The 22,787-nt window shown below is 37.7% G+C and overlaps 4 protein-coding genes and 1 long non-coding RNA gene across 6 annotated transcripts in view; 2 read left to right on the forward strand and 3 right to left on the reverse strand.

Moving 5' to 3' along the window:
• Window positions 1-952: 952 nt before the first annotated feature.
• On the reverse strand, window positions 953-2,270 carry LOC117946964. The gene is made up of 2 exons (XR_004657125.1): window positions 1,475-2,270; window positions 953-1,441 (listed from the first exon to the last, which is right to left on the reverse strand). It is a non-coding gene; the product is annotated as an uncharacterized LOC117946964 (long non-coding RNA).
• Window positions 2,271-3,210: 940 nt separating this feature from the next.
• Window positions 3,211-4,783, reverse strand: ndufa3 (NADH:ubiquinone oxidoreductase subunit A3). Its single transcript, XM_034875499.1, has 4 exons — window positions 4,720-4,783; window positions 4,384-4,458; window positions 3,582-3,659; window positions 3,211-3,410 (listed from the first exon to the last, which is right to left on the reverse strand). The coding sequence occupies exons 1-4, from the start codon at window positions 4,760-4,762 to the stop codon at window positions 3,319-3,321; spliced, it is 288 nt and encodes a 95-aa protein (XP_034731390.1). The 5' UTR covers window positions 4,763-4,783; the 3' UTR covers window positions 3,211-3,318.
• Window positions 4,784-4,810: 27 nt separating this feature from the next.
• tfpt (TCF3 (E2A) fusion partner) lies at window positions 4,811-8,763 on the forward strand. Its single transcript, XM_034875498.1, has 7 exons — window positions 4,811-5,043; window positions 5,791-5,894; window positions 6,313-6,435; window positions 6,889-6,959; window positions 7,039-7,108; window positions 7,660-7,818; window positions 8,003-8,763. The coding sequence occupies exons 2-7, from the start codon at window positions 5,793-5,795 to the stop codon at window positions 8,075-8,077; spliced, it is 600 nt and encodes a 199-aa protein (XP_034731389.1). The 5' UTR covers window positions 4,811-5,043; window positions 5,791-5,792; the 3' UTR covers window positions 8,078-8,763.
• Window positions 8,764-9,056: 293 nt separating this feature from the next.
• cnot3a (CCR4-NOT transcription complex, subunit 3a) lies at window positions 9,057-19,308 on the forward strand. 2 transcript variants are annotated; one of them, XM_034875488.1, is made up of 18 exons: window positions 9,057-9,268; window positions 9,869-9,939; window positions 10,105-10,172; window positions 10,264-10,338; window positions 10,449-10,538; window positions 10,650-10,778; window positions 10,987-11,082; window positions 11,225-11,444; window positions 11,550-11,683; window positions 11,899-11,955; window positions 12,233-13,166; window positions 13,270-13,375; window positions 13,555-13,696; window positions 14,369-14,477; window positions 15,083-15,281; window positions 17,854-17,986; window positions 18,102-18,227; window positions 18,358-19,308. In XM_034875488.1, exons 2-18 carry the CDS (start codon window positions 9,915-9,917, stop codon window positions 18,454-18,456), a joined length of 2,742 nt encoding a protein of 913 aa, XP_034731379.1. In that variant the 5' UTR covers window positions 9,057-9,268; window positions 9,869-9,914; the 3' UTR covers window positions 18,457-19,308. The 2 variants fall into 2 exon arrangements, with proteins under 2 accessions (XP_034731379.1, XP_034731380.1); XM_034875489.1 differs by having other exon boundaries at window positions 14,369-14,468.
• Window positions 19,309-19,927: 619 nt separating this feature from the next.
• Window positions 19,928-22,787, reverse strand: part of prpf31 (PRP31 pre-mRNA processing factor 31 homolog (yeast)) — an 11,467-nt gene continuing 8,607 nt past the window's right edge. Inside the window, exons 12-14 of the mRNA XM_034875497.1 lie at window positions 20,859-20,987; window positions 20,663-20,761; window positions 19,928-20,581 (exon numbers count right to left, since the gene is read on the reverse strand). Coding sequence (XP_034731388.1) covers window positions 20,468-20,581; window positions 20,663-20,761; window positions 20,859-20,987 — 342 coding nt within the window. The 3' untranslated portion in view covers window positions 19,928-20,467. The remainder of the gene's footprint in view (window positions 20,582-20,662; window positions 20,762-20,858; window positions 20,988-22,787) is intronic.

The following is a 22,787-nucleotide window of genomic DNA, read 5'->3' on the forward strand; positions in this document are numbered from 1 at the left end:
CCCCCAAACTCCCATTCTGGACCATACATATAAATACATATACAGTACAGAATACCCACTACAATACATTAGACTACACCACTGATTGATGTGTTATAAATATAATTACAGTCAATTCGATGTTGAAGTAGTTAATAGGAAAAAAGTAGAAACAAGACGACTATAATGTTTATAACTACATAATGTTTGAAAATTCTTTTTGAGTTAGACATGGACATTAAAACAAAATCTAGGCTAGTTTTAATGTCACAGAAGTGAGGTGTTTGGCTGTACTTAGTGTTTGAGACCGACATACTGTATCATGCAGAATAACTAACATTTTAGTTTTTTCTGGTCTATGAAAGAATGCCTCTTATATCTCTTAATGTTTTACAGTATAATTTTTTTCTTGACATAACCTTTAGTGTAGTTTTTTTGTTGTTTTTTTGTGCTATATACAGAAAGGTTTTCTTTGTTGGGCAGATAGGGACTGGCTCCTAAAAGCAGGTTATGAACTGTCACCTTCACTGTACTGAAGTGTTACAGGATGAGGACAGGCTCCTACTCTAATTGTGCGATTACAGTATTATATTTTTTAGAAAAGTTGCCAGATCATTTTGGGGTTATAATGGTGAACTTTAAATTCATTCAAAGTGTCTTTTCTATTTTAAAATATGGTTGTTTGGTTGATAAAGACTTGGCAGATTTTTAATTAAATTGGCAGTTGGCAGTTATTAGTTGTAGTCATTTTTACCTTAAATTACTGAACAAGGGCAATGCTGTTTGAGTGTTCAAGTCCCTGTCAGTTACAGTATATCTTGTGTTTATGTCACATTCTGCTGCTGGAAAGTCACATGAGTGTTTTATAAATGTAAATTTCTCAAGTAGTTTAACTCTTTACCTGGACTCAATATACATAAAAAAAAAACCTTGTACCTTATAGTTGATTATTTAAATGATTGGTTAATGATACTTGTTAGTTTCTGAGTGGAATACCTATTTAATACGGAGTACTACAAAACACAGTAACAGAAAAACTCACAGGCTTCACAGACACAAACTGTGACAGTTGATAGTTGAACATTTGGATGGTGTTATTACTGAAAGTGTTGTTGTTTTCTTAGAAGGTAGCATGTTGTGGAGGGTTCAAAATGTAAAGAATGGGAGATTTGCATGCTTAGTCTTTGGAATTGATGTCTTCTTGATTCAGTCCCAAATCTAAAGCTAGACAACATTTAGGCTAGTTGATTGTAGCTGCACATTTACCAATCAAACTGAGCAGAATCTTCGAGAGAGATGTGAAAGGTGAGACAGGCGATAGGATTGAGTTTTAACTGGGAAATGTATCTACGAAAGTGATGAAGAATGCATCAGGAAGTTGACCAACGTCGGAGCAAGTGTTTATGGTAAACTAGAGATATCCAAAGTAACATTCTGTAGCTCTGTTGTTGCCTTTTTCTAGCTGTGATTGCCATTGTTGCGTCGTGGCGTTTACTGTGGTTTACTGTGGAAACTTTGTATCCATGCAACCTGAAATGGTTTATGTTCCTTAACTGCCTTCCGTTTCTGTGATCTTTTAGCACCTTAAAGATTCAAGATAACACATGCAGGGGTTATAGTATATCATCTCAGCATTTATGTAACTTTGAGTAGTATTGCATCAGTTATATCATAGCTAATGCTTACTCATTATTGTAAATAGTGCTTAAAACGCCTGACTGTGTTACTTTTATCTGACTTTTCATAATGATGTTTCACTTTGGTAGAGCGATTTGACTTTGTAAAAGCTTCAGAAACAGTAAATCTCCCCGCACAAATCAAACTTTGAACAGGAGGCAACACAGTGATAACACAGAATGACATATTATTCACCTACACAGGTGTGAATGTATTTTAAACTGAGAATATTGATCAAAACAGACTTAAAACTTTGAGTCAAATTAACCGGTGGCTGTTTTAGTGGCCAGTATTAGTGATTCATAAAATAGTATTAAACATGAACTGAGTTTGGGGCGAGTGATAAAGTGAAAAATATTATAAATCAAATAATTTGACCCTTATAAATGCAAGATGTGCAAAAAATTAAAGTGTAGAAATTGATACAGAGAAATAATTTAGTATATGCACAACATATAAATATGTCTGAAGTGTGTAATATGTTGTAAGAAATACATGGGAAGCAATTGTTAAACATATCTAGCGATATATAGAAATGTATGGTGAAATAAGTACACATTTACAGCTAATAAATAGGATGTTGGTGTGTACAGAGATGTGAAGATGTCTAAAACATACTTGGAATCTGTGCAGTCAGCTGTTCTCTTATCACAACTGTAGATAGAGACCTTATGCAGAGAAGTTACCTAAGCGCAAACTTATGCAAAGTCTGAAGTAAAATATTTTTTTAACATTGCACACCCATTTTACGCAGTTCCCCTGTTCTGTAAAAAAAAATATGAAGCTATGTAAACAGACTTGTCAGTCTGTTCTCAGAATTACATTGACATGAAATCCTGGTGACTGCAGAATATATTATATCATGATGATGAATACTTCTTTACATGAAACACTGAGCATTGATGTGTTGTGAAATAAAGGTTCTATGGAAGAAATCTTTGTCCACTTTTCTTCTGTATGTTCATGTTAGTTTATCCACGGAGGTTGAGTACACAGTACATGTTAGACAAACAGGTGTTAAAATGCGTTACAGCTTATTGATTAATCCAGTGTCATTTTAACTGTAGCAACTGGGTCTTTATGCGGTACTGCTCCACATATTTTTCTGATAATTTTCATAAACATGCAAGTAGATTAATGCTTAGATTAATAACAAATCTTAATGCCAGGTCATGTTTTCTGACTGAAAAGTGTGATTCTTTTTACATTTGTTTGTGTTTTGAGAGGTTGGTCTACCAACCCAGCATTTGTCTTAGAGAGGAAAGTCAAAAAAATTCACGTAGACTTTTTAAAAACCAAAGTTGGTCTTTTTAAGGTTTAGTCTAAAAGGACTTAAGTATTTAGCCTTGTGCTCAAATTCCAAAAGCTTAAGTAGGGAAATGATTGTGATGTTACAATTTTGATCAATTTTGCCTTTAGTTCTTAAAAAAATGTAAACAAACCATCAAACTTTGAAGTCCAAATCCCAAAACACTGTAGACTAGAGGTACTAAAACATGCATCCCATCCAGATGTAATGTATGTATCCAAACCAAACAATGTGGCAAACAAAAGTAGAATTAAATAAATCTTTATTGTGGGACACTGATTGGTGGAGCAGCTATGTAGACACATATGAAAAAAAAGAAACGATCAAGTGTTTGTGACCGTACGAATGTAAAGTTAAAGATTTTTAAGCCATTCCAAGTTGTTTCCTTTTGGTTCACTCGGATGAGCAGGGACATCAGGCATGCTTCCATCATCTCGCACAGGGACTGCATTGGAAAAGTAAGGAGGGGAAAAAGCTTTACTATTTGATTAGAAGGGTGTTGAAGTAAACAGTTAAAATCCCCAGAACTTTTCCACAGGCATGAGCATTGTGTAGCATCTTGCAGTGACACACAAACACAACCTGCTGGAAAATGACCGGTGGGAACAGTGTTTACCTGGGTAGTTGTATGGCACAGCCGAATTGATCATTCCTGTATACTTTGTGATGGGACTGATTAATGGAAGAGCAAAACCTGAGAAAAAACAAAGTTGTATTTACTTACACAATAAATTAATTACAGTTATATTGTACTGTGTGTCTACATTGGTCAAATGACAAGAAAACATGGGTCCCTGGAACAGCTCATGCTGAAACAAAGACTACAGAAAGAGAGCACACCTTACTCCTATTCTCAGTACACTAATTTCAATTAAATTTTTTATCTACTTATTTACATTTTTGGAATCAATTTATTGACTCTTATATACTTTCTAGTTCCCAGTAGACTCTGAATATGTAAAGACATCTCAAGAAATTAACATCTGTGGTGCTTTTAGCTGGTTTCTTTTAGAAAACCATATCATAGTCCCCTTCATCTGTAGTTTTGTTGATCTAGTAGCATAATAGCACTAACGTAGATACCTGAATTGTTTAAAGTAGACATGATCTTATGCTGAGATTTTGTGGTGATGGTTTGGAGGGCCTATTATTATTTACTCATTGAGTAAGGCACATCTTGTATGTTATATAATACATTGAATGAGAATGAACTGAAACAGTTGAGGTAAAGTAAATATATGCCTGTGGAATTACTGTGGGTCCATATGTGGGATAGAGGTATTTTTTCTTTCATAATAAATGTTGCTTTAGTGTCATGGCCATAATAATTAGGTACATTATTTCCAAAGCAAGTTGTACACTGTGCTTTTTATATCACACATACACACACACACACACACAGGAGGCTGGTTACTAACCTATCAGTCCAATAGCACAGGAGGCCAGGATAACAGGCTCCTTATTCCATGCATTCTTCAGGAACGCTGCGATCCCTGGAGACAGAAACAGGGCAGGTTAAAGACCTCCACAGCTGACGATCAACCTACGGTTAGCCAACGTTAGCCACCGTTAGCAACACATCCAAGGTCACGTTTTTCCTTTTATTTCGAATGGATACAATTGTGTTAGAGTAACTCTGAGACTTAGTTGACGTAGTTACAAATGTTTTAGTTCTTTATTTATGCTATCTGGAGGTCTTTATAAATCTAATTTCACCTGGTGTATGTCCAAAAGATGACAAAATAACCACGTACCCGCCATGTTGTCTTCTGTAGTTTCAACCCAATGGGCGCTCATGGGAAATGTAGTACATTTCACGTGACGTATAATTTCTGCGCGGGTCGCATAAAAACATTTTAAAAAAAGATTAGTGATCGACGAGAATGGAAGGACAGACTGCTCTTGCTTTGCCTTATGTTTGATTTAAGCAAAAAATGCTGTTAGCTAAACTGAGGCTGTAAATAGACTGAGACACAGTCTATAGAGTAAGTTATGAGCGTTTGAAACGGTTTGTAGTTGAGTTTTAAACCCGCAGGACACTGCTGCTGACACCAGTGTTTTGGACATATCTTGCAGAAGTAAGTAACGTTACGGGCTAGATAGCATGTTGCTTAGTATTGTGGTCTGTCATTGATGATCTAACCAGTATTTTTAGTATTAACATTACTCTAAATAACTCAATAAAACGTCACGGATATTTAAAAATACCCATCACAAGTTACCACAGATACATTCCCAGTGTTGTACAGTACAATGTTAAGGTAACACATTTACTTGAGTCTTAACATTTTCTTATAATTAATGCTTCTACTGCACTACATTTAGTTCTAATTATTGTACTCCATTACATTTATTTGATACCTTTAGTTTCTACTTTACTTTACAGATTTAGACTCAACTAAAAAATGATAATATATTAATAAGATACTGCTAACGCTACTCAGCAGTAACGTTAGCAGTATTGATAATTAGCTCGTCCTTTACCAGCTGCAACAGTGATGCTTACACATTAATACATGACTAATTATAATTCAGTCATCATATGATTCTGAAATTGACCTTCATAATGGCTACTTTTACATTTGGTACTTTAAGTATATTTTGACGCTACTACTACCTTATACTTAAGTACACGTTTGAATGCAGGCTATTTTACATTGCTACTTATTCCACCATTATAAATTCCTTAAAATGATCATAAAAAATTGCATAAGGACTATTGCGAATTCTTACCTACACACCACATAATTACACACATAAATAATTGTGTTTATTGATATAATTATATACACACATACAATACACACAATTGTATCTTCCTATCCAGATGATGGAGGATTTCTCTGGTTTGGCTCTGCCTCCTCTGTTTGGAGGACACATCCTGGAGGCAGAGCTGGAGCCTGGAGGTGTGGAGCTGGGACCGGGAGAGGTAATAATGTGTTTTTAATTATCACGGTAATGGTAAGGTTGATGCAAAAAAGCAAGAACACCTAGTAGCCAGGCGTGAGCCCCAAAGTCATGTACCAAATATGACAAAATTGAATCCCACCATTTAGCTTGCAAGAATAAAATATATTTTGAAATTGGTCTGATGAAGGTAATTTCCCACTGGAATTGAATGCATTGATGACACAGTGAATCAAAGTAGGTACATAATAATGAAACCATTATTGTGCTGTATGGATATATGTAATTTTTTTTTTTTCTAAGCTCTGATAATATTTCTACAACATTAAGCCATGCAATTTTATTATAATAGATTCAGCAGCTGAAATCTTTTTTTTCACACTGAAAACACTGACACAGATGGCCAAACACAAAACTGGAACAAGGTTTTTTCAATTTAGGTGGAGCTGGGCTCGGGAAGCAATGAGCTGCTGGAGAGTACAGCACAGGAGGATGAAGAGAGAAGAGCTCTTGATAAGAGGAAATATCTGGCTCTGAGCAGGAGATGTAAAGACATTGAACAGGTGTGTGCAAGCTTGCATATGCATGGATACAAGTGTGTTATGGTTAGGGTTAGGAATATGGCTTAGATGTTTGTTTATTGTCATTTAATTCATTTCTAGCTATAGACTTTTTTTTTACAAACCAACACTAATCACTGATAGATTATTGTAGAACTGCAAATGTTGGTGCAGAACATGCTACTCCTTTCAGAAATGCCTTTTGAAATATGATTTGTATTAATATTACAGACTATAATACTTTATAATTACTCTGCTGCTTTTCATCACAGTTTTGTTAAGTGGCATATGTCTGGCAAAAAATCCCAAATTCCAATTTAGCAATCAGATATTGGCCTAATTATGATATTACTGTTTTTTAGCTCATGTAAATTAGGTATTATGGTGAATCTATAACCAGTTCTTCCCTCAGCACCCTGTAATCACATTAACACACTCAAATGGGTATTTTTTTAGGTGAATCAGAAGATTCTTGGTCGCCTTCATCGAGTACACAGAATTACACGGCGCATGAAGAAGGAGAGACGGTACAAAACTCCATTACAGTCACTCAATTTCAGCATTTCCCACTTGATGGCCCATCTGAAGTCTTTGTTAACTCTGCAGGTTTCTCATGAAGACTTTAGATGCTCACGGGGATGACTACAGAAACGCCCAGCTCACTATACTCCTAGAGGTAAGAATGAGAAGATGAGAAAGATGGACAATGGGCTGTATGTGATTATCACTCAAATTTTTGAAAAACATTCTCAACAAATTAGTATTGTTTTTAAATTGAAATTTTCAATGTCACATTATCACATAATCACTCAGTACTTCAGGCCTGATACAGTTATATGAATTCATTTTACATAAGCAGTTGACCATGGGTGGTTTAATATGTTACGGGGCGAAAATGTAGGCCCTCCTTGAATTATTAATTATTAAATAAAGCTGCAAGCAAAAATAAAATGACTAAGGTCATTAATCTTGGTTTTTTAAACTTTGCACTTCTACAAGACATGGCCGCAAGATCAGATAATAAGGGAGGACTCACTTAAACTGATATTTAAGTTCAGATTCACAAAACCAATACACTAATTGTGGGTGTTAGGTTCTCTAAAGGTACAAGGGCAGATCCCCATCCGGTCTGCTAATTCGTTTGATGTACCATTAATAAATACATATATGCTCAACTTTAGTTTAATGCCTTCTACATTTTGAATGTTTCATCTTTTCTTGTATAAGGATGAACCTGGAGCCCAACTAGATCCTGCTGATGGAGTGGAGGATTACCGGCTCAATGGTGTGTCTTGTTCCACTTTGTCATCAGCATTGCATCAGGCTGCTGGACCAAAGCGGAGGAGGCACCGAATCCAACGGCAAGAAAAAGATAAAGACCAACAGGTAGGTGAAGAACTCTGTTGGAGTGCTAATGTCCATTCGTGCGTGTGTGCGTGTGTGCGTGCGTGTGTGTGTGCGTGTGTGTGTGTGTGTGTGTGTGTGTGCGCGCAGTTTTAAATTGGGATAGGTATCATCAATGTAGGCATTATTGATTTTCTGTTGACTGAGTTTCTGCTTCTTTTCCTAGATTGAACCAGACATGTCAGTGTTGGCAGAGACACAGGTTGGAGAAATGCCCAGCCCAACCTCTCTGTCTCACTGATAGTTGCACTGCAGCCCTTGATATGATGATGAAGAAGCACCCAGTTTCTCTGAAGTTTTCAATAGAGATGCTGCTTCTGGTCAGCCAAAGTTTATACTGTTTGTAGTTTTACTTGAACATTGGGAATAGGATTGAATTCATGTAAGGTATAATGAGATGTTTTTCACCTGGTACATGTACATTTGTTTTGTATACATTGTTTGCTTTTGTCGTAATTTGTCCTTAGACTTGATGACAACACATAATTATGACCAGTGGCAAACTGTGCACATTGCCATGGCATGGACAGCCTTGTTTGGTAAATATCTGGCAACATAGATACAGTTATTGTAGGGTTGCAAACTTATCAGTGGCTTTCACAATATATTCCTGGATACTATCAATGATTTTATGATTCATGATTAAGTTTCAGGAACTGCTCATATAAATTTCTATTTGACTGTTGTCTATTGTAAAGTTTTTTTTAATTTCAATTTTTGAGTTTTTTAATTATTGTGTTATAACGGTTTTAAGTTTCCCGGTGTTAAGAAAGTTCTGTTGTATAGATTTTATTATATTTGCTAATGTTGCCCCAAAGCAGACAGATTTCATTTAACTTTTATTGATGTTTACATCCGCATAAACAATTTAAACTTTGTCTTACATTATGTTGCTATACAATAATTAAGAATTATTTCAGGCAGAAAACAAAAAATCCGCACTTGATGTTTTATCCTCATGGCACCGTCTTCCTGGAGTTTACTTAGTTGTCATGTAGATCAATCTTTCACCATAAATGAACAAGGAATTAAACATATGTCTGAAGTAACATCTATTACAATATTCATAATACGAGGTTAATAAAGATAAACTATAGCAATGTTTGAAAAAATAAATATTGGATATGTCCGATTTCAGATTCAGCTTTGGTCTTGTGTCTATCACAGTTCATCAGACGGATAGGCCAATAATCTAACCCCATTCCAGCGGATGTCTCTCAGTGACAGGCGTGAGCACTGTCCAACCAGATTGCGTAAATTTGATTTAGGGCGGGGCCTCAAGGCGGAGGTGGGATTTTAGCTACCGTCCATCTTCAGCTACATTACAGTGAGCGAGCTTGTCGAAAAGAAAACACAATTTGGAAGTAAAGAAGACTTTCTGGAATTAGTTTTGGCTGTATTTGAAAAAGACAAACGAAAGCCCATAACCTAGGTAAATGTCGTAAAGAACTATAAATCTAGATGCTCGGGTTGACCCAGTTTCCCTTTTTCCTAAATTTGGCTAGCTGGCTAGCTAAGCTGCTAGCTAGCATTTTATGCATTAGCTAGCCAGACAGTTAGCCATATTAGCTAGCAGGTTAACGATTTGAATGGATTCTGATATACTGTGCCTTTCACAACGCAAACCCACCATATAAAGGCTATACTGTACCCCAACATAATGATGCATGAATATGACGTCCATCCATCAATATGCTCCGTGGTACTTGTTTTGAAATGGGCCAGTCAACCGAGCGAGGTGGACGTGCTAAGATGCTGGCTAATGTTAACGTTAGCTGGCTAGGTGGCTAATGCAACTGACAACCATATCTATCATATTGGTAACAGCAAGATCAGCTACGTTCACGACAACATAACCATAGTTCTAATGTAAAGTGTCCTTCAGTTCTGAAGCGACAACGTTATTTGTGCAGCTGAGTTAACTAGCCAGCTAGCCTGATATAACGTCAACTCCACTCGGATGTAACGTTACTGATGCTCTGTTGAAGGGATTGTGTTTTGTTTGAATGGACGTTTGGTTTTCTTTACATAGCCAACTTTGTGACAGACGGAATGTGGACATTGTCGTAGTCAGAGCCATGGCTGACAAGAGAAAACTACAAGGTATGAATGTTGATGAACTCATCAGTAATGTTGCAAAGGATCCATCACAGTGTCCAGTCTGGCATCTTGCAGAGAGACTTGGAATGACTTCATCTCGCAAAGTTTTTTGGTGTTGCAAAGATTGATGTTGTGAATGATGTTGGACCACATGTTGTATCTCCACAGGTGAGATCGATAGATGTTTGAAAAAAGTAGCTGAAGGTGTAGAACAGTTTGAAGACATCTGGCAAAAGGTAAGAGATCTTTGCATCCAGCATTGATACTCTATTTCATAAAATTATGTTGAAAAATGTAAATGATCAAATCTAATTTGTATACATTTAGCTCCATAATGCAGCTAATGCAAACCAGAAGGAAAAATATGAGGCTGACCTCAAAAAAGAGATTAAAAAACTACAGGTAAGATGGGTTAAGTCACATTCTCCCTTTATCCAAACTGTTGGTCAACAGTGCATGTATTTAAAAACAGTGTTGCGTTTCGATGTTTTCACCATCTGTCCTTTTTCCAGCGATTGAGAGATCAAATAAAAACATGGGTGGCCTCAAACGAGATCAAAGACAAAAGGCAGCTAGTCGAGAATCGCAAACTTATAGAGACGGTATGGTTCTCAATTATTGCCTATTTCTAGTTTATTATTGTTGCTGGAAAGTAGCATTTAGACATCAGCTCATTAAACTCTCGAGGCCTAATATACATTTTCTCTCCTCAGCAAATGGAGCGGTTCAAGGTGGTGGAACGTGAAACAAAAACAAAAGCTTACTCAAAAGAAGGCTTGGGGCTCGCTCAGAAAGTGGACCCAGCTCAGAGGGAAAAAGAGGAAACAGGACAGTGGCTAACAGTAATACATCCACTTTTATCTATACCTGTTGTACATTTTGGTTGGCTGAATTTTTCTGGCTGAAGTTTGAAAAAGAAATGTTGATGTTGAGCTTGTCAACGAGGGTTTAATAAATAAGGAAGTTTGATTAAAATGCGTTTTAGGAAGAAGTTTTGATTAAATCCATTAACGCTCTTTTTTTTTCTTTCAACCTCTTTCTCACCTGCAGAATACGATAGACACTCTAAATATGCAGGTGGATCAGTTTGAAAGTGAGGTGGAATCTCTTTCGGTTCAAACAAGAAAGAAGAAGGGTGATAAGGATGTAAGTCATTATTTTCAAAGTTGCTTATTATGTTGCTGTAATTCCTGCAACTATTCATTGTAGTGTTTTGCAATGTACTCCGGTAAAGGTCCGACTAAAGTGTTTGTCTTGAACCACATGCTGTCTTCTCTCCTTCCTGTAGAAGCAAGATCGTATTGATGAGCTCAAGCGGTTGATTGAGAGGCATCGATTCCACATTCGCATGTTAGAGACCATTTTACGAATGCTAGATAATGACTCGATACCAGTGGATTCAATCCAGAAGATCAAGGATGATGTTGAATACTACATTGATTCCTCCCAAGACCCAGACTTTGAGGAGAACGAGTTCTTGTATGACGACTTAGACCTGGAAGACATCCGTGAGTAGAACACCGTGGAGTGTTAGCATGATGCTTCTATTCAGATATCAGGGGGTTATAAGGAAAACATCTGACGCTTGTCTTTGTCCTGTCTTCCTCTTTTAGCTGCAGCATTAGTTGCAACGTCTCCATCAGGTCAGGGCAATGTGGAGGATGAGATGTATCTCCACTCCAGCAGCACTCCCACTTCCACAACCTCTTCTTCACCCATTCCTCCATCCCCAGCCACTTGCACTGCTGTAAGTTCTTGAGTTTGTATTTAACTTAGGTCAGTATGTGAAAGGGATGCTGGGTAGAAAAAGTACATTCTGACACAATTTTGCACGTATCTCTGTCATGTAGTATGCCTTTTGTTAACCCTTCTACAAGTGTCACTGTGTTGTAATCCACTGCATAGTTTGCTGAATCAACATTTCAAAAGTGGATTGTCATATCAAGGTATCTACTTCTATAGGAGAACTCAGAGGACGATAAGAAAAGGGGACGATCGACAGACAGTGAAGTTAGTCAGGTGAGAGGCTGTCATCTGTACTGTGCTAGTAGATAATCAGTTTAGTGCAGCACTCTTCATCCTTGGTCCTGGAGAGGCACGGAGGTTGAACGGTTCTCGTGCACTAACTCTGTGGGGCCATGCTTGGAGATCTTTGATTTAGTTTGTCCCATCATCTGCATATATGGAAGTCCGTAGTTCTCAGTAAACTTTGCTCCTCATACACTTTATACAGCTGTAGTCACTCTCTGGACAGTTTTGTCTGAAATGCCTTTTTCTGGTGCTTTGCCATTTTCAGTCACCTGTGAAGAACGGCACCCCATCCTTGCTATCTTCCTTCTCCTCCTCCACCACCTCTGGGTCCTCCTCGTCCTCCTCACTTGTGTCCATGGCAAGTGTTGTTGGAGGCAGTCCCGCGGTTCCCTCAAGCAACAGTCTTATAGGGAGCTTCAGCAGTGCGGTGCAGCAACATCAGCATCAACCTGCACAACAGCAGCAACAACCTCAGCCACCAAACCAACCGCAGCAGCAGCAGCAGCAGCAGCAGCCCCCTCAGACAAAACCCTCTGTCCCCTCAAACAACAACCCCAGCCCGCCAAGCAACCCTCTTCTCCCAGCCTCACCAGCCCCTTCTCTCCCCACACCCAGCACACCCAGTTCAATAGCTCTGAACTCTCAGTCTCAGCTTACATCTGAGCCCACCCCGGCATCCGGTTTGGGACTCGGGCTCGGGCTGGGATTGAGCAAGATTGGCATGGCAGGAACCAGCAGTGCCAACCAAATGTCTGGTCTGGGCCTGGGTGGCCACCCCTCTTCTTTAAACACAATGGCAGGGCTCATTTCGGGCTCCACACCTGCTCCTTATGCTCAGGCGGCAGCTTCAGGAGGCTTGGGTTTGAGCAGTACCACCCAGTCCAGCATTTCAGAGAACAGCACTTCCATCCTCACCTCTGGCTCCAGTGGAGTCACAACCAACGGAGTGGGGATCGGGCTCGGTTTGCTAGGTTCCAGCCCGGCCCACAGCTCTTTGAGTGGGAGTATTTTGGGTCTGGTTCCTGGGCAAAATGTAGCCCCTGGTGCCTCTCAGGTGCCCCCAAGTTCTGTCAGCACTACCCCCGGAGTAGTTGGCATGATGGGAAGCAGTGGAGGGAATATCAGCGTGGTCGGAGGAGTAGGGGCTAACGCTGCTCCTGCTAGACCACCCAGTGGACTGAAGCAAAATGGAAGCACAAGTACGTTAATTTATTGTGCTTGGCCTTCTGTGACTCTGTGTAAGTCAAAGTTGCCTTCTCTTTATAAAGGATTTTTCCTAACCTCATCCTCACCCGCCCTCAGGTTACAGTGCTGTAGTGGCAGAGAGCTCCACAGAATCAGCTCTAAGCACACCGAGCCAGTCACAAAGCAGCCAACCCTCATCTCTCAGTTCTTCAACCAGTCAGCCGTGAGTTATTTGTTGTTCACGCCGTCATTTATTATTTTTACATGATAGTTGTTTGGGTAGGGCAAGGCAGCTCTATTTGTGTAGCACATTTCAGCAGCAGGGCAATTACAATAACAAGAAATCATCAACGATTTACCAGTTAACTTGTTTCTCTGTTGTTCCCACTGTACTTTCTGCAGGATGGACAATGGTCCCAGTTTAATCAGCTCCATCACTCTGCCTCCCAGCTCTCCGTCCCCCTCGTTCTCAGACAGCACACCTGTAGGAGGGAGTCTTCTCAACGGGCCCCACTCCTACACACAGGCCTCTGAGGCCCTCAAGGTGAAGCACCTTAGCAAGGAGATTATTAAGGCCATAAAAGCATTCATTTTTCATCTCATCATCCAATACACAGAAGGGCTGTCAAAACTGGCCGAAAAGACATTTGATTGTGACTTCTTAAAAAACACACGTTTGAACTATTCAGATATCTATTTTTGTACATTTTGTCCGTATCCGGCAAACAGAACGACATACAGAACTGCTTGTGTAGGGATATTTCTTTTAAAATAAGCATGTCTCTTTTAAAAGATATACATACCTATGCACTACAATGTTAAATAATGTCCTATACCATAAAAAATAATTTAAAGACTGTCAACCTATCTCTCTAAGCCCCCTAGCAATCAAGCTAGCCAACTAAATTAGTGCATATTTGGCCAAAACAAAGATGATGTTAGGTCACGCCACAATTGGCGTTCATCGCCAGTAGTTCTTTGCCCTAGTGTGTCAGCACCAGAAGTCTTTTGTCAGAGTTACCTTCTGGTCCAATTGAGTGGCCGGACTTTGAGGTGAAAACCAGAGAGATTATCAGGTGGATCTATAGCCTGTATTTTCTGCATTTCCCTTCCACTCTTAAATGCCCATATTTGTATTTTCTCCTCTCTTCACAACTTAATTTGACTAAATCCACCACCCTGTTCTCATGTAGTCTCTGTCTTGTTCCCAACCCAGGTCCCTGAGCCTCTCAGTTCTCTGAAGGCGATGGCTGAAAGAGCAGCGCTGGGATCAGGCTTGGACGGAGAGATTCCCAACCTGCACCTAACAGACAGAGGTCGGAACGGTCAGGCATTTTCTTTCTACACGGTGAACCTTCTGTCACTTGTACACTGACTAATAACTGAAGTGGAGGTGACTTAAAATTATAGTTCATATGGTAGAAACAGGTGATGTTTTCACTCCAAAACACCTTGTAATAGCCGCTGTATTAGATGGAGTAAGGTAAAAAGTCAAAATAACCATAAAGTATTATAACAATTAATCAGTTGCCCAACTGACTGAAAATTGATTCCAGGTATCAAACATAAAGTGGTTACTACCTCAAATACAGTTTCTGCTTCTCCTAATTTCATATCATTGTGATTTTTTTTGTGTTAGCCAGACTAAGTGAGCGTACTTAAGACATTTTTACTTTTTATGTAGTGAATGTCTAGTCAGTCAATTAAGCAAAATGCAAAAAGTGTAGTGTATAATGAAAATAATTGTTAGTTGCAGCCATACACTCGGACAAAGAATGTAACAAATACTTACTACTAAACAGAAATGTGTTCTTAAAAGAAGTCAAACTTTATTAAATAGATTCCTGCGTCTTGGTTCTTGAACATCAGACAATAGTCTGTACAGTATTTGTGTCATCGACCGAATCTTTCACTTTTCTTCGTCCTGCAGATATCTTCTCTGGTTCATCCGCAGCGCCCGGCACGCCAGCCGCCCCCCAGCAGTCTGTGTCGGAAGTCAGCATCCCCCCCTCGCTCGGGGTCTGTCCACTTGGCCCCACCCCGCTCCCCAAAGACCAGCTCTACCAGCAGGCCATGCAGGAATCCGCATGGACACACATGCCACACCCTTCGGACTCCGAGAGGATCAGGTGACGACACATTTTTTACAACCGGTGATGATGCATCTTTCATACTCCTCATAACTTAGGAAATGCATTACTACACATCATGGCTCCTTAACAACTAAAAGGATGTATTACATGACATCTGGTACAACCTATGTAAAGGATGAGTCTGGTGATATTCTATGTATGTACTATGAATTTTTTTGACATTCTATGCTATGACTTTATAATTATTTTTTGACTTACTATACTATGACCTTTTTTTTTTACCTTTTTATGATATACTATACTATGACTTTTTGGAAAATTATTAATAATACACTATAATATGATTTTTAAGGTTTACTCTACTATGACTTTGTTTACGACTTTCTATGCGGTGACATGACTTTTACATGATGATGCATGAATTTTTACGACATTCTATGCTATGACTTTCTATGACTTTTTTCAACATGCTATCCTAAGTTTTTTTTGACATACTACTGTGACTTTTTTTTCAACATACTAAACTCTGACTTTTTCCACTTTCTACGACATTCTATGCTATGACTTTATATAACTTTTTTATGACATACTATGCTATGGCTTTTTTTTGACATGCATGACTTTTCAACATACTGTCCTATTACTTTTTTCGACAAACTACACTGACTTTTTTTGACATGCTATTCTGTATTTTGGACTTTTTGGAACATTGTTTACAACATACTATACTATGACTTTTAATAAATTTCTTACAAAATATTACACGGAGTTTTTAGAACATTGTTTATGACTCACTATACTATGACTTTTTTTGACATGCTATCCTGTATTTTGGACTTTTTGGAACATTGTTTACAACATACTATACTATGACTTTTCCCCATCAAAGTACTTCACTATGACTTTGTTCGACATACATGACTTTTTGACATACTGTATTATGACTTTTTTCGACATACTATCCTATGACTTTTATTCAATAAACTATACTGATTTTTTCCCACTTTTTACGACATTCTATGCTGACTTTTAATGACTTTCTTCGACATGCTACCATATTATAACAAGTACTTTTTTTCAGATATTTTTCCTTTATTTTACTATTTATTTTTTGGGCGACTTTTTACTTTTATCCTTCCATTTTAACACGAATATCAGTACTTTCTACTCCTTATGTTTTACAAAATTGGCTCGTTACTTTTGTACAAGAGGTCGTCTGTCAGGTGTGACTGTGAGTGCACGTCGTGGAATAGCGCGGATACGCACCTCACACCGCGAGCGGGCGCACACGCCACATGGAGAAAAAAGTGAGAGAAAAGAAAAAGAGAGTAGCTGTCCAAAGGATAATCAGTTGAGTGTGTGTGTGTGTGTGTGTGTCCTTGAGAACTATAAGTCTATTTGCAAGTTTATTTTATTGAACTATACTTCTGGCAAAGTTAGTCATCTTGTGATTTTGTTGTTTGTGTTCTTCACCTGTTACCAAGGTAACACCTGGCTGTTTATTCATGATGGCGATTGTTGAACGTCCTTGCTCACGTTTGTATTTTAGATGCATTATTTAAATGCTACAGTAGTTACACTGCATTAAGATAATGTAATTATTAGTGGGTTTATTGTTATTATTTACTAACATATGATTCCTATGCATTGTGTATGGTAGCCTTTACAATGTTATTTATTTCTTTGCAGAACCACACACAAACAGCCATAGCAGAGCTACCCACGCCCGTGTCGTTACTGTTGCTTGATTGGAACATCAAAAGAGAGAAGTTGTTTCTGTCTGTGTTATAGCAGACACAGCTGGGGCAAAGTTGGAAACTAGAATCAGCTTTAAATACAGTCCTAATCTAGTCCTCAATAACAAGTTTCAAATAATTTCACTGGAGTTCCTGTTTTTTTTTTTGCATCATCAACACCAAATTTAATCTAATTGAATGGTAAAATACAGACTTCTCATAGAATCACAATTGAATTCATATCTTGCTACCCATAATAAACAGGCTTTATGTTTTAGGCCTATGAGCAGACAACCATTTAAAATGTAGGCAATGGCATAAAAAGAATAAAGAGCTTTTTTTTACAATGTCCACTAAAGTTTCTCAGCATGCCCTCTGGTAACGTGTCTGGTCCAGGTAGCTTTATCATTTGCGAGGCTACTTTTACTTTTATACTTAAAGTTATTTTCCAAGTTTACCGGGAGGTGAACTGGCACCTCTCCAGCTACCAGTCCACCACCATACATGGACTTGAACCACCGACCCACTGGTTCCCAACCCAACTCCATACGGGCTGAGCTGCCACCCCTCCATGGTATATGGGATACTATGACTTTTTGGAACATTATTTTCTGACATACTACATTGAAACTTTTTTTTCTCATTTTCTTTGACGTACTATACAATGACTTTTTTTGACATACTATCCTGAATTTCTTCACGACGTACTATGCCTTTTTTCCCCACATATGGGATGAAATGTCAGATGCATGCATGGTTGTGGTTGGTTGGGATTGTGGGGGTTGGTATTCCCCTTTAAAGTATTTGTGGGGAGCATTGGTCACTTTGTTTTTTCCCATGGATTTAAAACTGTCTTTGGGTCTGTTCTAAAGGCAATACCTGATGAGGAATCCATGTCCCACATTGCCGTTCCATCATCAGATACCACCCCACCACTCTGACTCCATAGAGTTTTACCAGAGACTGTCCACAGAAACTCTCTTTTTCATCTTCTACTACCTAGAGGTAAATATTCAACCACCAACTTATGTTTGTTGACAATCTTTCTGTTCATCTTCCAATGATGTATTACAGGCTTGCTTTGTAAGCTTGGTGTTTTTGTCCTCCCTCTCTCTTTCAGGGCACCAAGGCTCAGTATCTGTCTGCCAAGGCTCTGAAGAAACAATCTTGGAGGTTTCACACCAAGTACATGATGTGGTTCCAGAGACATGAGGAGCCCAAGACTATCACTGATGAGTTTGAACAGGTGCATACTCACCACAGTTCACAAATTTCTCTTGTAGTTAGAAACTAGTACGGGGACCAATTGTTTGTAGTTTGTTTCTGTGATGTAAGTTTTTGAATGATTGCTCTTTCCTGCTCTGCTGTTCCTCCAGGGCACTTACATTTACTTTGACTATGAGAAATGGGGCCAGAGGAAGAAGGAGGGGTTCACCTTTGAGTACAGGTACCTTGAAGACCGAGATCTGCAGTGACGGACACAAGGAATTAAAAGGACAGAGAGAGACAAAACGTGCTGCTGTTGACATTCCGAGACTGAACTTCAAACTGTGGATAGAGATTGTGATGTGTAGTAGAAACACTCTCCTAAAATGGAGACCGGTGTCTGTATAGGCTGCATCTCAACGTGAAGTCCCTCGCTCCTCCTGTAGCTTTTTGCTTTTGACAAAAAATGCCCTGTGGGCCTGATCAAATGCATCACGCTGCAAGGGCTGAGAGATCTGCGTTTGTGCCTGTATGTGTGCGCACTCAGTATGTGGCATTAGGAACGCCTACCCCATGCATGTTACTCATGTTTTGTTTTCTTTTTCTGTTTCAACATGATTCTCTGTACCACCAACCCAACATGAGCCTGGAAGCCTTTGACTTGACACAAAACAAACCTTGGATTTGATTGTTAAGTAAACTGCCCCTTGTATTTACTGTAATTTGGTGGTTTAGAATGGGGAGGTACAGTGGACATTTAGTCATGGTGTGTAGGACTGGCTTCTTTTAAGAACCTACTATGCCTGTTGAATATGGTCACTATTAGAAATAGTGAGCGGTTATCAATAGTTTTATTGATATTGTCTTGGTCGAGTAAAACGCTGATTGAGAGTGACCACAGGGCCTCTCCCTGTGACAGGGAAAGAGTCCTAATTGGACATGGATTAAATTGCTATGCAATTGAACTTGTCTCTGACTCCCTCTCTTTACAAATAAAATGTTTTTAAGTTAACCTGTCAAAGAAAATGCATTATTATGGCGCATTCATGTTTGTGACGAATTAAAACTTGTAAAATAAATCTTGTAAAAAGAAAAATAGGGTTTGAGACATTTCTCTACTTCTAGTGTATGAATAGTACACCATTGAGGAATTCTTATCATCCTTAATGCCAAAGGGCACAGCAAGCATAGTGAATGTACCCGTACCCAAATTACTCACAATACACAATTAGATAATGAATCTGTGTTTGGTTTGAGTCAACTTTCCACCTTAAGTTAACATTTTATTCTATTCTGTTGTCACTTCATCTTCACTGTGTTCATTTACCACCTGATAATTTAAGTGAAACCCTATATCGTGAAGGTGCACTGAAACTGTTTACATGTAGAGTGAAAATACAAAAAGGAAAATTCTGCTGGTAGATTTCATTTGTGGGTTGAATAAGGAAATGTCTCCTCTGCCATGGTTGTTCATATGCTCCTCTGAAGAACAATAACATTTAATCTGGTGTGGGACAGATCCCACTTTTCTTGGCAGTTTGAATGGAGAGTGTTAAACTGAATCAGATTTTTCTATTTAAGCAACCATGAAAACTTAAGATCTGTACTGCAGTTAAAATTCTATGTTGTGTGTGATTAGCTTTCAGAATTTTTGGGGGAAGGGGATTGGATTGAGAATGTGAAAAAAGAAAATACAGCAAAGTTATGAGATATGTCTTTTATAGATTCTATTTTTGGGGCTTTTAAGGTTTTCAGAAAGGGATGGTCAGTAAAGAAATTGCTAAAATGTGAATTTCAAGACGTATTTACAATTTTTTTCATCACAGTTCTGCATGGGAGATGTCATAAAATGGGGCTAACAGGATTGTAAAATTTCAATAAATACTTTAAATTACAAGTCAGTGTGTGGTGTAAAGTCCTGTCATTCCTAAATGGAATAAGGATTCATTTATTTTCCACTCATTTAAGGCTGGATTTGCTTAGATAAATTAATAGTTTTAGAGTGGATTTGCCAAGTATCGAGACAAACTTCGAGCTAATTAAGGTTAAGATTTCATGTATGCGTTTTCTTAGAGCATCATTTAAATGGTTACAACATGTTATCCTTCTCTAAAAAAGGAAGAAAGGACGCTTTGTGAAATCCTTACATGTTTTATTAAAATCAAAAGTAAAAACAAAATACAGGACAAAGCAGAATGTCAAATAAATTGGAAAATATATCACTTTACAGTGTTGAGTGCAACTATCCGTGTGTGGGATGCTGGTGTGTGATGTGCGTATTCACATCTTAGCTTCCTTCTTGACTTTGAGGAACTCCGCCATGTTTGAGAAGTATTTCTGGTTGGCTTCAGCCACCTTCTTCTCTGCAGCCTGAGGGTTCACAATCTCCAGCCCCTGCCGATGACAGTACCATGGTTAGTTAACTAATAAACCGGCACAGTGTATACTCAATAAAAAAAAGGGTGATGACTGTACCTGAAGGGGAGTGAACGCAACACTGGAGCTAGTTCCTGAGGAGCGGTCTCTGACTGTGGACTTTCCTCCGTATGTCATGCTCTGCTTCTGTAAAGTCCTCTGTTGTTTGCAACAAAAAATTCAGAGACTTTATGGACTGAAATCCAAAAATAAGTTACTCAATAGTGCAGTAAAAATTACCCATAAATAAGTTTACCTGGAGAGATTTGGAGATTCTGGCTTTGGTGGCCTCATTGACCTGAGCCTGCCTGACACGCCCGCTGCCGCTCTTCCCCAGCTGACCGAGACTGAAGCCCAGATCCTCCTGATAAGCATCGTCTTCAATCTGTAACACCACATCACAAATTAGGCTTGTCTCACTGCTTAGGTTTGTCCTTAAGCCATAGTATGTCAGAAAAAGTCAGAATGTTATAAAAAAGGGCATATTACAGCATGTTGAAAAATTGAAAAAAAAGTCACGTATGTGACTAAAATGTCGTAAAAATGTCAAGAAAACGTGAGCGTAGTATTTAAAAAAAAAGTCATAGTATAGTATGTCGAAAAAAATAAAATCATATGTAGTAACAATGTCATGAGAAAGTCTTAGTATGGTATGGCGTATAAAGTTATGAAAAAGTTATAGTATGTTGAAATAATAGTATGTCGAAAAACGTATAGCACAGTATGTCATTTTTTTTTAAAGTCTGTTAAGTATGGCATGTCAAAAAACTCATTACAGTATGTTGAAAAGTCAATATAGTATGTCGAAAAAAAGTCTAGTGTGTGTTTATACAGATTATTATCTAGTATAAAAATGTCAAAATAAGTCACAGTAAAGTATGTTTAAAAAACTCAAAAAAGTCATAGTATGCTTAAAAAAGGCACAGTATAGTAGGTCATAAAAATGTCAAGATAAGTCATAATAATATAGGACTTTGGAAAAGGTCAAAGTATAGTATATGGAAAAAAGTAATATGTCACAATAAAGTCATAATATAGTATGTTGAAAAAATGCCATAGTATGTTGGAAAAAGTCATTACAGTATATCGAGAAAAAAACATAGTATGTCATAGTATGTTTAAAGAAAAAAAAAAAAGGCACAGTATAGTATGTCGAAAAATGTCATGAAAGTCAGTACAGTATGTCGGAAAAATGTTATTGTATGTCGTAAACAGTCATAGTATATAAGGCTATGTTGTATAAATCCTAGTATAATAATAATAATAATAATAATAATAAGTTAAAAAAATGCCATAGTATAGCATGGTGAAAAAGGTCATTACAGTATATCGAAAAGAAAACATTATAGTATGTCATAGTATGTTTAAACAAAAAAAAAGGCACAGTATAGTATGTCATAGTATGTTTAAACAAAAAAAAAGGCACAGTATAGTATGTCATAGTATGTTTAAACAAAAAAAAAGGCACAGTATAGTATGTCGAAAAATGTCATGAAAAGTCTAGTATTTTGAAAAAAGTCATAGTATAGTATGTCAAAAGTCAAATTAAAGTAATAATGTCATGAGAAAGTCACAGTATTTCGTAAAAAGTAATGAAAAAGCTACAGTATTATGTCAAAATAGTTACATGTCAAAAAAACGCATAGTACAGTATGTTGATTTTTTTTTAATCTGTGAAAAAAATTAAAAGTATAGTACGCCAAAAAAAGTAAAAAAGTCATATTATGTCCTCAAAATGTTGAAAAGTCAGTATAGTATGTCCAAAAAGTCACAGTATGTTGAAAAAAGTCTAGAGTGTGTATGTATATATTATCTAGTCTAGTCTAAAAATGTCTAAATAAGTCATAGTATAGTATGTCGCAATAAAGTCCTAATATAGTATGTCAAAAAAAAAGTCATATTACAGTATGTCGGAAAAAAGTCATGGTGTATAAGGCTATGTCGTAATAATAGGTCTAAAAATAGTCATAGTTTAGTATGTCGCAATAAAGTCATAATATGTCGGAAAATTGCCATAGTATAGTATGGTGAAAAACTCATTACAGTATATTGAGAAAAAAAAAGGCACATTAAAGTATGTCAAAAAATGTCATGAAATATCTAGTATTTTTTTGAAAAAAGTCATAGTATAGTATGTCAAAAAAGTCAAATTAAAGTCATATGTAATAATGTCATGAGAAAGTCA

This window comes from Etheostoma cragini, chromosome 6 (genome assembly GCF_013103735.1).
Source record: "Etheostoma cragini isolate CJK2018 chromosome 6, CSU_Ecrag_1.0, whole genome shotgun sequence".
In the NCBI taxonomy this organism is placed as follows: Eukaryota; Metazoa; Chordata; class Actinopteri; order Perciformes; family Percidae; genus Etheostoma; species Etheostoma cragini.